This window comes from Lissotriton vulgaris, chromosome 6 (assembly GCF_964263255.1).
Source record: "Lissotriton vulgaris chromosome 6, aLisVul1.2, whole genome shotgun sequence".
NCBI classification, from domain to species: Eukaryota; Metazoa; Chordata; class Amphibia; order Caudata; family Salamandridae; genus Lissotriton; species Lissotriton vulgaris.
Window position 1 is genome coordinate 1,006,884,986 of NC_141694.1, and position 13,397 is coordinate 1,006,898,382.

The 13,397-nt window shown below is 43.7% G+C and overlaps 1 protein-coding gene across 3 annotated transcripts in view; it reads left to right on the forward strand.

Annotated features, from left to right (window-relative positions):
- Positions 1-13,397, forward strand: part of TAF5L (TATA-box binding protein associated factor 5 like) — a 184,640-nt gene that overhangs the window by 25,969 nt on the left and 145,274 nt on the right. For 2 of the 3 annotated variants that reach the window (XM_086927067.1, XM_086927068.1), the window contains exon 2: positions 8,558-8,702. In XM_086927067.1, the coding sequence (XP_086783193.1) occupies positions 8,558-8,702 (145 nt within the window). Of the gene's footprint in view, positions 1-8,511; positions 8,703-13,397 lie in introns of all 3 variants that reach the window. The other variant, XM_086927069.1, reaches the window with a different exon arrangement.

The window sequence follows — 13,397 nt, forward strand, 5'->3', positions numbered from 1 at the left end:
ACTAGCAGTAATGTGTACTTGGAACAGATATAGAAACCCTTTTTGGTTTAAAGCACCTCACACACAATCCTTACTGGCACCTAAAAACACAAACTTTAGTAGGAACAGTTCTTAACCCCTTGGCTTCAGTAGATGAACTGTTTATACTGGTTATGTCCACAGTAGTATAGTCTCACTGCGGCGAATGTGGATGGTTCTTCTGCCTCAATGCACAAGAAAGTCCTTCTGCTGTATTTTTTGGTTTTTTTTTTTTTACTTTCCTGTGCAGCGCGCTGACGTCACAATAACTGCTGTTACTTTGATTGGTGCTTGGGTATCTGTGCACTCCACCCAACCCCTCGAGCACCAATCTGTGCGTGAGCGATACATCAGAAGAGGATCCTGCTGGGTGATCCATCCTCTAAACACTATGAAAGTTTTGGGGGGGGCTGCACCCTGTGTACAGCTTAGTGCTCCTCGCTCCTACAGGGTTAGCCTGGCGTATCGGCAGCTCATTCTCATTGGTCTATTTAATCTGCTGTGGAGGGTAAAGTTAGTCCTCGATGCCAACCTTGCGCAAACCTTCCTTATTGAAGGTTCTAAAACCATACTGCTTGACTGCGAGTGCCCATGTGGACGAGATCTATGTGCAGATCTGCTTCCTGTTTCACAGGAAGTGACCCAATCCAAATGGAAAGAAACTTCCTACAATAGGTTAATTGAAAACCATAAAATATTACTGTCTAGAAAAAGGCTGAGGCTGCTTTAGTTACCCTTTTGTATTTTAGCCATGGAGTTGCCATCAAGTGTGATGTGTGCGGTCACTGTAATCCCAGATGCTTCTTAACAGGCGTGTGTGCTGTCAGTAGTGTCAATCACTGCTCCTCCTCTCGTAACCTCCTTCTCACAGGCTTGTGGCTCTCAGCCTTGTTGTGTTTCTGATGGTTTGGAATGCCGGTAGAGCCTAGCACTTCCTGTCATTAGCGAAGCTCCCACGTTTACTTCCCGCCATAACCTAAGGCACATCGGATGCAACGTAGCCCTCTTTTTAGTCGCATAGTTTGTATACTTCCTGCTTTGTCTTGGTCCCAGTTCCTACCTACCATGTCAGTCTGATGTGGTTCCTCTGCTTATCCTTATGTAGACCAGTCAGCAGCGGGCTACTGAGCTGATGCATTACCGGCAATAGAGCCTATTATTGCTGCGGCTGTGTGGGAAGAGCATTTCCGTACCCTCTATGGAGGGGGAAACTCCGATTTTGGTATGTAACAAGGGGTAAATGTGACCAGTTTTAATGACCTAACTACCGAGTCTGAGCTCTCTGAGGGAGAGGTCCATGCTGCTATTTCCAAACTTGCAGCCAGCAAAGCTCCAGGGTTAGATAAGCTCCCTGGAGACCTTTTCAAGCATGAACCCACGGTTTAGGCCCCCTATCTAACGGCTAATGCAATCCAAAGAGGCATGGCGGTCCCTAGTACTTGGCTGGGAGCGGAGATGTTCCCTATCTTCAAGAAGGGTTCTCCTCTCCGCCCAGCCAACTACAGGCCTATCAGCCTCATTGATGTATCTCAAAAGATCTTAGCGAGGCTGATTCGAGACCGCCTTCTGGAATGGATGGCGGAACACTCCATCCTTGGCCCCTACCAGGCAGTGTTCAGGAAAAATTTATCCACTACGGACCAGATTTTTCGTCTGACCCTGCTATTTTGGAAAACCGTTAAAATGGAGGGTTGCTCTTTATACACTGTTTTTGTGGACCTTCGTGCGGCCTTCGACTTGGTCCCACGTGGGAAACTGTGGGCTGTGCTCCTAGAACTGGGCGTTCCCTTCCCCTTTTGAGTATGATAATCAGACTCCACAAGGGGAACTACGCACAGGTTAGGTGCTGGAGAAATGGTGTTTTGTCTGCTAGATTCCCCGTTGGCGGGGGGGGGGTGACACAGGGGTGTGTATTGGCACCTACCCTGTTTTGCCTGTATGTCAACGGGGTAATCGCTCACTTCAACGAGGTGCCGAACAGCGATGCCCCCAAGCTCGCTGGGTGCCGGGTTCCTGAAATCATGTTTGCAGATGACACCCTATTACTCTCGAGTCCCCTATGGGCATCCAACGAGTTTTGGATGGCTTCGAGGCCTTCTGTTGGGAAAGAGGACCGGAAATAAATACCCTAAAAACAAAATTTATGATCTGTAACCCACCAGAAACTATCCGCCTAAATCCAGATTGTGTATAAATTGGGGGTGTACCCAAGTATAGTCACTGGGACCTGGGCGAACTAAGTATTCAGAGGAAGGGGTCCCAGTAAGGTAGGACAAGAATTAAGAATAGTGAAAATATATATCACACAGAAAATGAATCCATCCGCATTGTTTTATTCACAATGGGAATGCATAATGAATATACCAAAGTCAGTACATCAAATACGTAGTTTAGGCAGTGCCCCAAGAAAGGGAAGTGAGGGTGGGGGTTTGTGATCGTGTGAGGACGAAGTGCAGGAGAAGAAAAATGATTTAAAGGTGACAGTACAATCAACCAATAAAAATCTTCAAGTTGACAAAGTTACACATTATGTACAAAACACATGACTTATTAGTCAGTTTTCAAAATAGAGCATACTTCACATTGTTCAATTTATGAAACATTCGGGAGTGAAGTTGACCTTCAAAAGCACGTGGTTGTCGACGTTTCGACCCTTAAAAAGTACGCAGGATTTAGTGATGTCCTTGCAGTAGGGTCTTCATCAGGACAGGAAAACGGGGCAAACAACCTAGTCAATATGTAAATAATTGAATTAAACTTGGGAAACATATCCCTGGATTAATCAAAACCGAAAATAGCACACGAACCCCTTGACGGGATGGGTATAGGGTCGAAAGGCAAGAGCATCAAACAGAATTACCAAAAACTGAGTATTATCTGCGATTGGTGCTATAATTATACAATTATAGGTAAATATTAAAGAGATAAATTACCAATACATGGATAATTCAGTGGTAAGAGCCGTTGGATAAAAACCAGCCCTACGGTGGTGTACATGGCCAGGAAAAGCAGTTCAAAAGCTCCAATATCGCTGAGGAGCGTCTGTCATGGTAGAGACAACCACATGACCCAAGGCGCTAGTGCCTTGTCTTGTGATAATTTAACATAGATCTAGGTGGTGAACGGGGGAGTCGAGTAAGTTACTAGGAAAATAAACTTACCAATCCTTTATGTGCACAAGGCATTCATCACTCAGAGTTCAGTGGCAGTCAGGGGTCAAATGGACCGGCGATTGTGTTAAATCTGCCGAGATGGATTAAAAAAGGGGGGGGGGGGGCGTTACCCATGGTCACATAAGCCAAATTACACAAAGATTGCTTGTGATCAAGTTGGACTAAACTGCACAAGGCAGGAGGGAAAACTCACCGGTTAATAGCGTTGAACAACGCGTTCAGCGAACAGTGATCCCAGCATTGGAGCATTCAATAGTGAAGTGGTCGCAGGGACTCTGACGAACCGACGATAGTATTGAATCTATCGGGATTAATAAAAGTGGCCGTTATCAGGGGTCACACCACTGGAATTGCACACAGTGGACTCGTGGCAAGATAATTCCGAGCTGCATAAGGCAGGGGGGAGACTCGCCGATGAATGTCAAACGCGGTAACCATGCGGTAATCCCAGCGTCGAGGCGTTCAAAGGAGAAGTAATCTCCAAATATCTAGAGGGCGAGATAGTGAAAACATGGGTTGTCGTACCTCAAAGATAATGATAGAGGTGGCGAGCTGGTCTCTAACTGTGAGGGTGCGGAGGGAGAGCACTTACCCGTTGCGGAGTGAATCTCGCTCTCAGTGACGGTCGGGTTCGCAATGGCGAGCACCGCTTCCGTATTGGTTAAGTTGCCATGGGAATGGAACCACGTGGTGCAGAGCATCCGTGTAGAGAGAATAGAAGGACTTCGTCTGTTGCCAGGTTACCATAAACATCGGCATTCAGACTTGTGCTGGGACGCGATCGGATGACAATAGGGAATATATAATAATGAAATGTAGGTTGTTAATCTAATTATATGAGCTGTGGGGTCCGAGTAGTCATATATAAAATATACTCCAATGTTTTAACGTATTGCTATTGATTGGCCACATCTGTACACAGATGTTCTGTTGTGTATGACAATCATGATCTTTTATGTGTGGCCTTTACCCTCTTGCGAGCGGTACGCCACCCTTTTGTGTTGAAGCAATGGATTGGCACTGTGAATTTTCAATTTAAGGTCATGTAAGTGTTCACCACCCCGCGGGGGGGGTAGATAATCCCATCTCTTTGAACTGTGTACAGATGTGGCCAATCAATAGCAATACGTTAAAACATTGGAGTATATTTTATATATGACTACTCGGACCCCACAGCTCATATAATTAGATTAACAACCTACATTTCATTATTATATATTCCCTATTGTCATCCGATCGCGTCCCAGCACAAGTCTGAATGCCGATGTTTATGGTAACCTGGCAACAGACGAAGTCCTTCTATCCTCTCTACACGGGTGCTCTGCACCACGTGGTTCCATTCCCATGGCAACTTAACCAATACGGAAGCGGTGCTCGCCATTGCGAACCCGACCGTCACTGAGAGCGAGATTCACTCCGCAACGGGTAAGTGCTCTCCCTCCGCACCCTCACAGTTAGAGACCAGCTCGCCACCTCTATCATTATCTTTGAGGTACGACAACCCATGTTTTCACTTTATCTCGCCCTCTAGATATTTGGAGATTAGTTCTCCTTTGAACGCCTCGACGCTGGGGTTACCGCATGGTTACCGCGTTTTCGACATTATTTATCGGTGAGTCTCCCCCCTGCCTTATGCAGCTCGGTATTATCTTGCCACGAGTCCACTGTGTGCAATTCCAGTGGTGTGACCCCTGATAACAGCCACTTTTATTAATCCCGATAGATTCAATACTATCGTCGGTTCGTCAGAGTCCCTGCGACCACTTCACTATTGAATGCTCCAATGCTGGGATCACCGTACGCTGAACGCGTTGTTCAACGCTATTAACCGGTGAGTTTTCCCTCCTGCCTTGTGCAGTTTAGTCCAACTTGATCACAAGCAATCTTTGTGTAATTTGGTTTATGTGACCATGGGTAACTCCCCCCCCCCCCCCCCCTTTTTTTAATCCATCTCGGCAGATTTAACACAATCGCCGGTCCATTTGACCCCTGACTGCCACTGAACTCTGAGTGAAGAATGCTTTGTGCACATAAAGGATTGGTAAGTTTATTTTCCTAGTAACTTACTCGACTCCCCCGTTCACCACCTAGACCTATGTTAAATTATCACAAGACAAGGCACTAGCGCCTTGGGTCATGTGGTTGTCTCTACCATGACCGACGCTCCTCAGCGATATTGGAGCTTTTGAACTGCTTTTCCTGGCCATGTACACCACCGTAGGGCTGGTTTTTATCCAACTGCTCTCTTACCACTGAATTATCCATGTATTGGTAATTTATCTCTTTAATATTTACCTATAATTGTATAATTATAGCGCCAATCGCAGATAATACTCAGTTTTTGGTAATTATGTTTGATGCTCTTGCCTTTCGACCCTATACCCATCCCGTCAAGGGGTTCGTGTGCTATTTTCTGTTGTGACTTAATCCATGGATATGTTTCCCAAGTTTAATTCAATTATTTACATATTGACTAGGTTGTTTGCCCCGTTTTCCTGTCCTGATGAAGACCCTACTGCAAGGACATCACTAAATCCTGCGTACTTTTTAAGGGTCGAAACGTCGACAACCACGTGCTTTTGAATGTCAACTTCAATTTATGAAACATTCAGGAGTGAACAATGTGAAGTATGCTCTATTTTGAAAACTGACTAATAAGTCATGTGTTTTGTACATAATGTGTAACTTTGTCAACTTGAAGATTTTTATTGGTTGATTGTACTGTCACCTTTAAATAATTTTTCTTCTCCTGCACTTCGTCCTCACACGATCACAAACCCCCACCCTCACTTCCCTTTCTTGGGGCACTGCCTAAACTACGTATTTGATGTACTGACTTTTGTATATTCATTATGCATTCCCATTGTGAATAAAACAATGCGGATGGATTCATTTTCTGTGTGATATATATTTTCACTATTCTTAATTCTTGTCCTACCTTACTGGGACCCCTTCCTCTAAATCCACAGATTGGCAAAGATCGGCTAGAAAGGGTACAGACTTTTGAGTATTTGGGTCTTACTTTAAATGAAACCATGACCTGGCTCCCCCATCTAATAAAATCTCAACTTAAGCTGGCCCAATTATCAGGGGTTATCCTGGGACTTTCTAACAAGTCCACTGTCATACCGACTGGCCCACTGCTTGAAATATATAAACTGCAGGCACGGGGGGCAGTAACCTATGGTGGCGAACTGTGGGGCTACCATTGTAGACCAGAGATTGCCGCCGTGGAAAATAAATTTCTACGCCAGCTGGTGGCTTTGCCCTCCAGTACACCTTTATTGCCGCTCAGGCTTGACTTGGGCCTCAGACCCATAGATGAGGAATTAGGCCTCAAACCTCTGACATTCTGGCGGAGGCTCTGGATTACCCCCGAGCTCAAGAACTATAGGCAGGAGCTTGAGGGATCTTAACGCTCCCAAACGCGGGCAAAATCCCCTGGTTGAAGTATGTGAGAGAGTGATTTGTGAGATTGGGTCTCCCGCAAATTTGGTCAGACCCACAGACTGCCTGCACTAAGATACCCCGTCAGCAATTGGCTAAATTGTATTATGAAAGCAAACTAACGGCTTCCACATTGAATGCACAAATCGGCACTTTAACCGGCACCTTTTTAACTATCAAAGATTTTTATCAATTTGAGACAGTTTTAGATGGTATCAGTCCAATCGCTCTGAGAAAGTTGTACCTCCAATGGAGACATGGAACTCTACCTATTAGAGCTTTTACAAGCAAATGGTCCATGCCAACACTAAAAAATTGCCCTGGGTGCACATCGGAACAGGAAGATGAATTGCATGTTTTATTCTTTTGTCCCGCTTACCAAAAATCCAGGAGGTGCTGGATTGTCCCTCTATGTAAAAATCTTGGGTTTAAGCACTGTATGCAAGCCTATGGAATATTTAAAACAGATCTCTCAACTGTGACCGTGTTTGCCATAACAAAATTTCTGGCAGCCATGTGGAATAAAAGGTCGCTTGTTAATAATGCTTGAATTAGAGTTTACCAGTAACAGCTGTATGATCCTTTGGTGTTTTGTATTTAAACTCTAGTTTGTAATGGAGAAACACATGTACATGTCTATCTATTAGTCTGTATTTGTAAGCACTACGTGCACCTGCACTTTCTCGCTGCTTCGTGTTTTATGTACTAGTATTGTATTAGATTATTTTTAACTGCCTAATCATGTGAATTCTTTTATGACAATATTGTCGAAATAAAGAGGAAATGATAACTGTTTTTAGCTGTCGCAAATGGGAAATCAGCAGTTTGTGACTGCACAAAAGGGTCAAGGCATGTACAAGCGCTATTTTGCGAGTTGGTGACTCGCAAAATAGTGTTTGTGACTCATTAGGAAGCGACGTCCCTTCCGAATAGTGAGTCACAATAGAAAAGCCGCAAAACACTTGCAATTTACCAACTACTTCAAGTAGGTGGTAAGCCTCTCGCAAACAGCAGGGGGGTCCCCAGGGGACCCCTTCCCCTTTATGAGTGTGTGTGTGAAAAATTTTAAAGAGCAGGCAGTGGTCCCACTGACCTCTGCCTACTCTTAAATTAAATAAACGTTTGTTTTCTTTTTTAAATGCATCCCGATTACCTTTAAGGAAAACTGACTGCATTAAAAAAAACTGCTTTATTGAAAAAGCAGTGAGACCTGGTCTGCTGACCCCAGGAGGCCACGATCCCTGGGAGTGCTAGCCATTCCTAATGGGGTCGCAAATTGCCTGCCTCCTTAATATTCATGAGGCAGGTGCAATTTGCGACACCATTAAGAATCGCTAACCGTGTCTGAGATGGAAGTTCAGAGGGAGGGAAATTTGTTTTGCTGTTTAGTTTCACTATCGTTTTTGTGTCGACCTTAGACATAATCGAAGATCACATTCGTTTTGAATGGCCACTGTGCCTTCCTAAGGATATACACCCTCATTACGAGTTAACCAGTGAGGCGTAGTCTTTCTTTCCTTGCTCTCAGTTACTATTATTGGAAGTCACATTCATTCGAGGGGAGGGGAGATGACCGGGATTTAATGTTATTGGGAAATAACATGCACAAATGTTTCCGTGCCAAATCCTACCTGTGTTTTCCATTAAATCTCTGTGTGAAACACGCAAATTACCTGAAGGATCTAGAGTTTGTCGATTTTACCAGTGTTTTTTGTTTACCATTTATGTTCAGATGTGCAGAACTTGGTGGGCAGGACTGTTTCTGTAAATTTTGTTAAAAGGGCGGTTTCATGCATCTAGTATAGTTGTCACTTTGCTTGGTTAACTGCACTGCAGATTCTGCTTCTGAACATCAGTTATCTCTCTCTTGTAGGTCCAGATTGAAGTGTATGATCACTTAAGTTTCCGTGTCTATCTAGATCATGAAGCGAGTACGAGCAGAGCAGATTCAGATGGCTGTCACCTGCTACCTCAAACGTCGACAGTACATGGATTCCGATGGTCCCATAAAGCAAGGTTTACGTTTGTGCCAGAGTGCCGAAGAGATGGCCACCAATCTGACAGGTAGCAAATTAGTTATATTACGTGGGAGGTAGGAAGCATCCTTAGTTTTTTAATATATTTATTAAATGTTATTAACATGACAAAACCAGTCAGGAGTACTCCCTCCGAGAACTCAGACTCGGTAGTTAGGTCATTAAAACTGTTCCATACCACAATCGAAGTTTCCCCCTCCATAGAGGGTACGGAAATGGTCTTCCCACACAGCCGCAGCAATATTAGGCTCTATTGCCGGTAATGCATCAGCTCAGTAGCCCGCTGCTGGCTGGTCTACATGAGGATAAGCAGAGGAACCACATCAGACTGACATGGTAGGTAGTCCCTCGTCCCCTAAATTTTGTTCAGTAGTGCTTGTCTTGTCTCCGCCCACCCTCTGAAATACATATAGTTTGTTTTTTGTAGCTCCAGTGTCAGAACATTCCGGGGGGTGGGGGGCATTTAATGTCACTACTTCTTAAACGGACTGCTCTTTCATGCCCCTCTCTGCATTTTCCATTTTAGTTAGTGCTCCTCTTCTCCTCTTGCTGACGACAGCAGCTCGCTGTTTGTGCCTGCCCACTGGCTTAGAGTCCACATACCTCGTGGTTGTTTTTCTGGCTGCAGTCCTGCACACTCACACGCCGGATGATCCGCTATATTCAATATGCTGCACATTATCCTTTGGCCCTTCGGCTGCCAGCTTGTGTTTTTTTTTTTTTTTTATTTTTTTTTTCGTTTTTTTTTAAAGATCGAAATCCTTCAGAAGTGCAGCTGCATTGTTTCCTAGCCTTCCTGCCTCCTGACCCTCAGCTGCAGTTTGGTTGCAACTTTGCCGCTTGCGCTGGGAAACTGGCGAATTGCACTGAAGAGCTACTGTGGAGTTGCAGGTTTATTTTTACAACTGCGTTCTAACTGCATTTTGCATCTGAAGGTTCCTAGACACACTGATACTGCGGAAGCTTGTGGGTGGAGGCGCTGCAGCTGGGTGGCAGAATCCAATAGAGAAGATCGGAGGATTATATTTTTGGTACTACCTTGGAATTTCTGTTCAATGAAATACTTTACTGTAATTCCCATCGCAGATTAGGGAAATCTGAATTAAAGACCGGAGCGGATGTTCTGTGAATAGTAACTACTACTAAAGCTGTGCCTGTTTGGAACCATCTTCTTTGGACTCAACTTTACCCTATTATTTATTGAAATTTGACCTGTATTCTCCCGAAGTGTTGTTGAACAGTTCCTCCGAAGGATGCTTCTAGGATCAGGCCGTCGGCTGCCTAGTTTTCTAGTACATGACTTCTTAGGATCCTATGCAGCTCTTAGAAACCTTCAGGCGTGGATAAGCTATTGAATAGACCAGGTGGATAACGGTTGGTGTGATTACTCATATTTGAGTTCCTAATGACGACCAGAAAGCTTCGCTTGGGCAGAATAATCTTTGTCCGATCATGTAGAAAGGCTAAATCTAATCCTCTACTAAACTATCCCATTTAAATGCGCTAAAAGGAATTTCTCCTATTCCATCATATTTCTTTTAACTGGAGGATGCCCCAGGAGCTGGTTTAATCCCATTATCATCCCAGCAGGTTTTTCCCAGCTGGCCCATCAAGACATACTAACTAAAGTTTTCCCAAATATAAAAGATCTGCCTTTTGTTGTCAGATGGTTTTGGTTGTCTTTATGGAGCTACTGGAGAAATAAACAAAGAATGATGTGCATAATCCTCGCCTCTGGTCCTGACATAGAATTCTTGTTTAAAGAGTGCTTTAGAAGGGCAGTCGGTGTCAGTAATGCATGTGGAGTAGTGGTGTGTTTTTGTGGGCTGATAGCTCGTCTGTAGGTACAGTTATAGTGACATGGTGTGCTTTTTTTGTGTGCTTAATCTGATTTTCTCTACTGGCCTCTTAGTATGTTAGTGTTCTTTATGTGGTGAGCCCTGGATGTGTTTTTTTGTTGATATCCGTTTGTCCATTGCAGTATTAATCCAGTTGTTGAAGGTATGTATGCCTTTCAGCAACTTGTTTATTGGGGTTTTTGCAAGATGGGTGTTGAGTTGGTGGATATCTAGGATTTTGAATTGCCTCTTAAAATGTTTTTATGAGCGTTTGGTGTCTTTGAAGTGTTGTAGTTACCTTGAAAGTGATGTCTCTCCAGCTTACAGGGGAGTTGTCTGTAACTATGGCTTGTCCTACGGGTACAAATATGACATCTAGAGTATGTAGAAGGCTTCTAGGCCTCTCCCAATACTGGAATCCCTACTGGTGTGCACCCTGAAGTTACAGACATCGCCAGTACTATTGTCAGACAACATGTACATCTTAATTACATAACGTCCCCTCTTGTAAGGAATGTACTGCCTAAAAACAATTTGTCCCTTGAGCAGAAGTTATCCATAGCTATTTCTTTCCCTGGCACATAGATCTCTGAAAATTGTTCGACAAAGTGATCAAGGACAGGCCAAATCTTAAAAAGTCTGTCAGTCAGGATGATCTTGTAGCAACGCTAAAGCATTATCAACCAAAGGTTGCATCCGAAAAAGAAGCAAATGCCGATTAAGACTCGTGGTTACAGGATATATAACCGTTGCCATCAAGGACCTAGTAGACAAATATGAAGATGGCAAGGGATTCCTTATCGGGTCCATCAAAAAAGTTAAACTCAAGAACTTATTAAACTCATCCAGATTTATGGGAGTCCACCTGCTCGCTCTAGAGTGAGGCTTAAGTTTGACACTGTTTTCCCTCAAATACTGTTCAGATTTCAAATTCGTCTGGTCAACAGTCTCATCCAAAAATACGTTGTACATAAACTGAAGATAATTTTATTGGCAAAGTTTTCAATATTCACTCTACACCCTGCAACACCACTTAAAGCAGGCAACATCAGCTGCACCATGTTTGGGGGCACTCACAGTTCAGTTCTTCCCCATGCTGCAATCCAGATGTGTTTTACTGCACTTTCGGCACATCCGTGTCCTCAACTAAGAGAGGCACTTCCTCTGCTTGAGTGGCTTCATCATCATATGATTCCTTTCGTACAGAAAATTCACTGCAAGAATCTAGGACTTGCTCCTCTGGCTCAGATGCAGAGTCAGTCTCCTAATCATGGTCCAAGAGACTCCAAGCATACCAACAACCTACTGAGCTAGCATATAGAAATTGCAGGGTAAAGTCAATCAAATCAAAGCACACAATGACCTATATACTGTAAAACAATACCACTCTCCTGAGAGGGCTAGACTCACCAGCACCTATGCTGCACGGTAAGTAAATCTTTATTATCAATTAATAAAAATCATTACAATTAGGAAATGTATAAAATTCACTAGATTTGTTAAATGAATAGAGTAAAAGTACATAGAGAAGCTGTCTTAATGTCTTCAATCATCAAATTCAGAACAAACATATTACCAGTATTAAGGTGATTTAGGGATAACACGTCGTACTGGACCATTGATATCACAAAAACCCATCACTAAAATAACATTCCTTTCTACTGTTTCATGTCATATTTTCACATTTCATTATTAAGACATAGCTTCTCTATATACTATTAGAACATTGGAATGTTGGGAGCTCCATTGAAAACAATGGAGTGCTCCGGGCTTATATGGCTGGTATAAACCCGGAGCTCCATCATTCCAATGTTTCTTTGTTCACAGCTCTGTGCAAGAGATGTTAGTAAAGGCAAATATGGATATGTATATCCACACATGTATGGAATGCAGTTTCCACGTCCCTGTGGAATGTGTAACACCATTACTTGGTCCGGGCTCTACAGCCAAAGGCAATATGAATTGCACATGCAAGTATGCAAGACCCAGGGGAAAAAATGAACTGGTAATCCCTAACATGGATAGCTCAAGATCCCCCAAACAGAGCAAAATGTGAACACATTCCATCACTTCTTTCCTTCGGGCATAGTGAGTAGCTGGTGTAACATGGCCATAAAGCAAGCAAGGAAAATAGGCCCCATTCCCAGTTAATGCAGTAAATACGGCTGTGGTGCAGGGGGGCACTTTAGGCCTCTAGACCCCGGTGACACTGCACAGGCTGTATTATTGATTGCTACACACTTTGCATGTTTGAACTTACTGGCACATACATACAATGTCAAATGCGAAATAAGACCTGGCATTCACTGTGATAATGCTAAAAATCCACAGCAAACGGTTGTGACATTATTGTCATGGCAGCCATGATGCTGCAATTATGTTTCACAGGAAAGTTCTCAAGTTTCACAGGTCCATGAGTGAGTAACCCTTCCCCTACATGATGAGGCTGTGCATGGCGGGACCTGCAGTTCTGAATTTATAATCAGATCAACAGGACTACAAGCCCCAAACTGAATGGCAAAATATTAAGTTCCGTCATTCACGCATGAGCGAGGACACCCGAGAGGTCTTTCTCATGTGATAGCAGTTCCATATCCTTTAAATCTATTGTGCCTGAGTGAATCAGACTCCTTGGGATGCTTTATCTCAGCTCTTTAATGGGCAGGGACTGCTTTAAGATAACATGACACGATTCAGACAGAAGAATGGATCAGTGACCGCATAACTGCCAGGTGATCCAATCTCCCCTGTAACCTTCACCTGGACCATATTTGTGACATTAACTTTCCATTCTGGGGCAAATGGAGCTTGTATCCTACTTATATACATAAGTACTTCAGTTGGGACAAGGGGGGGCAGTCACAGCTACTTGCAACCAATCCAGA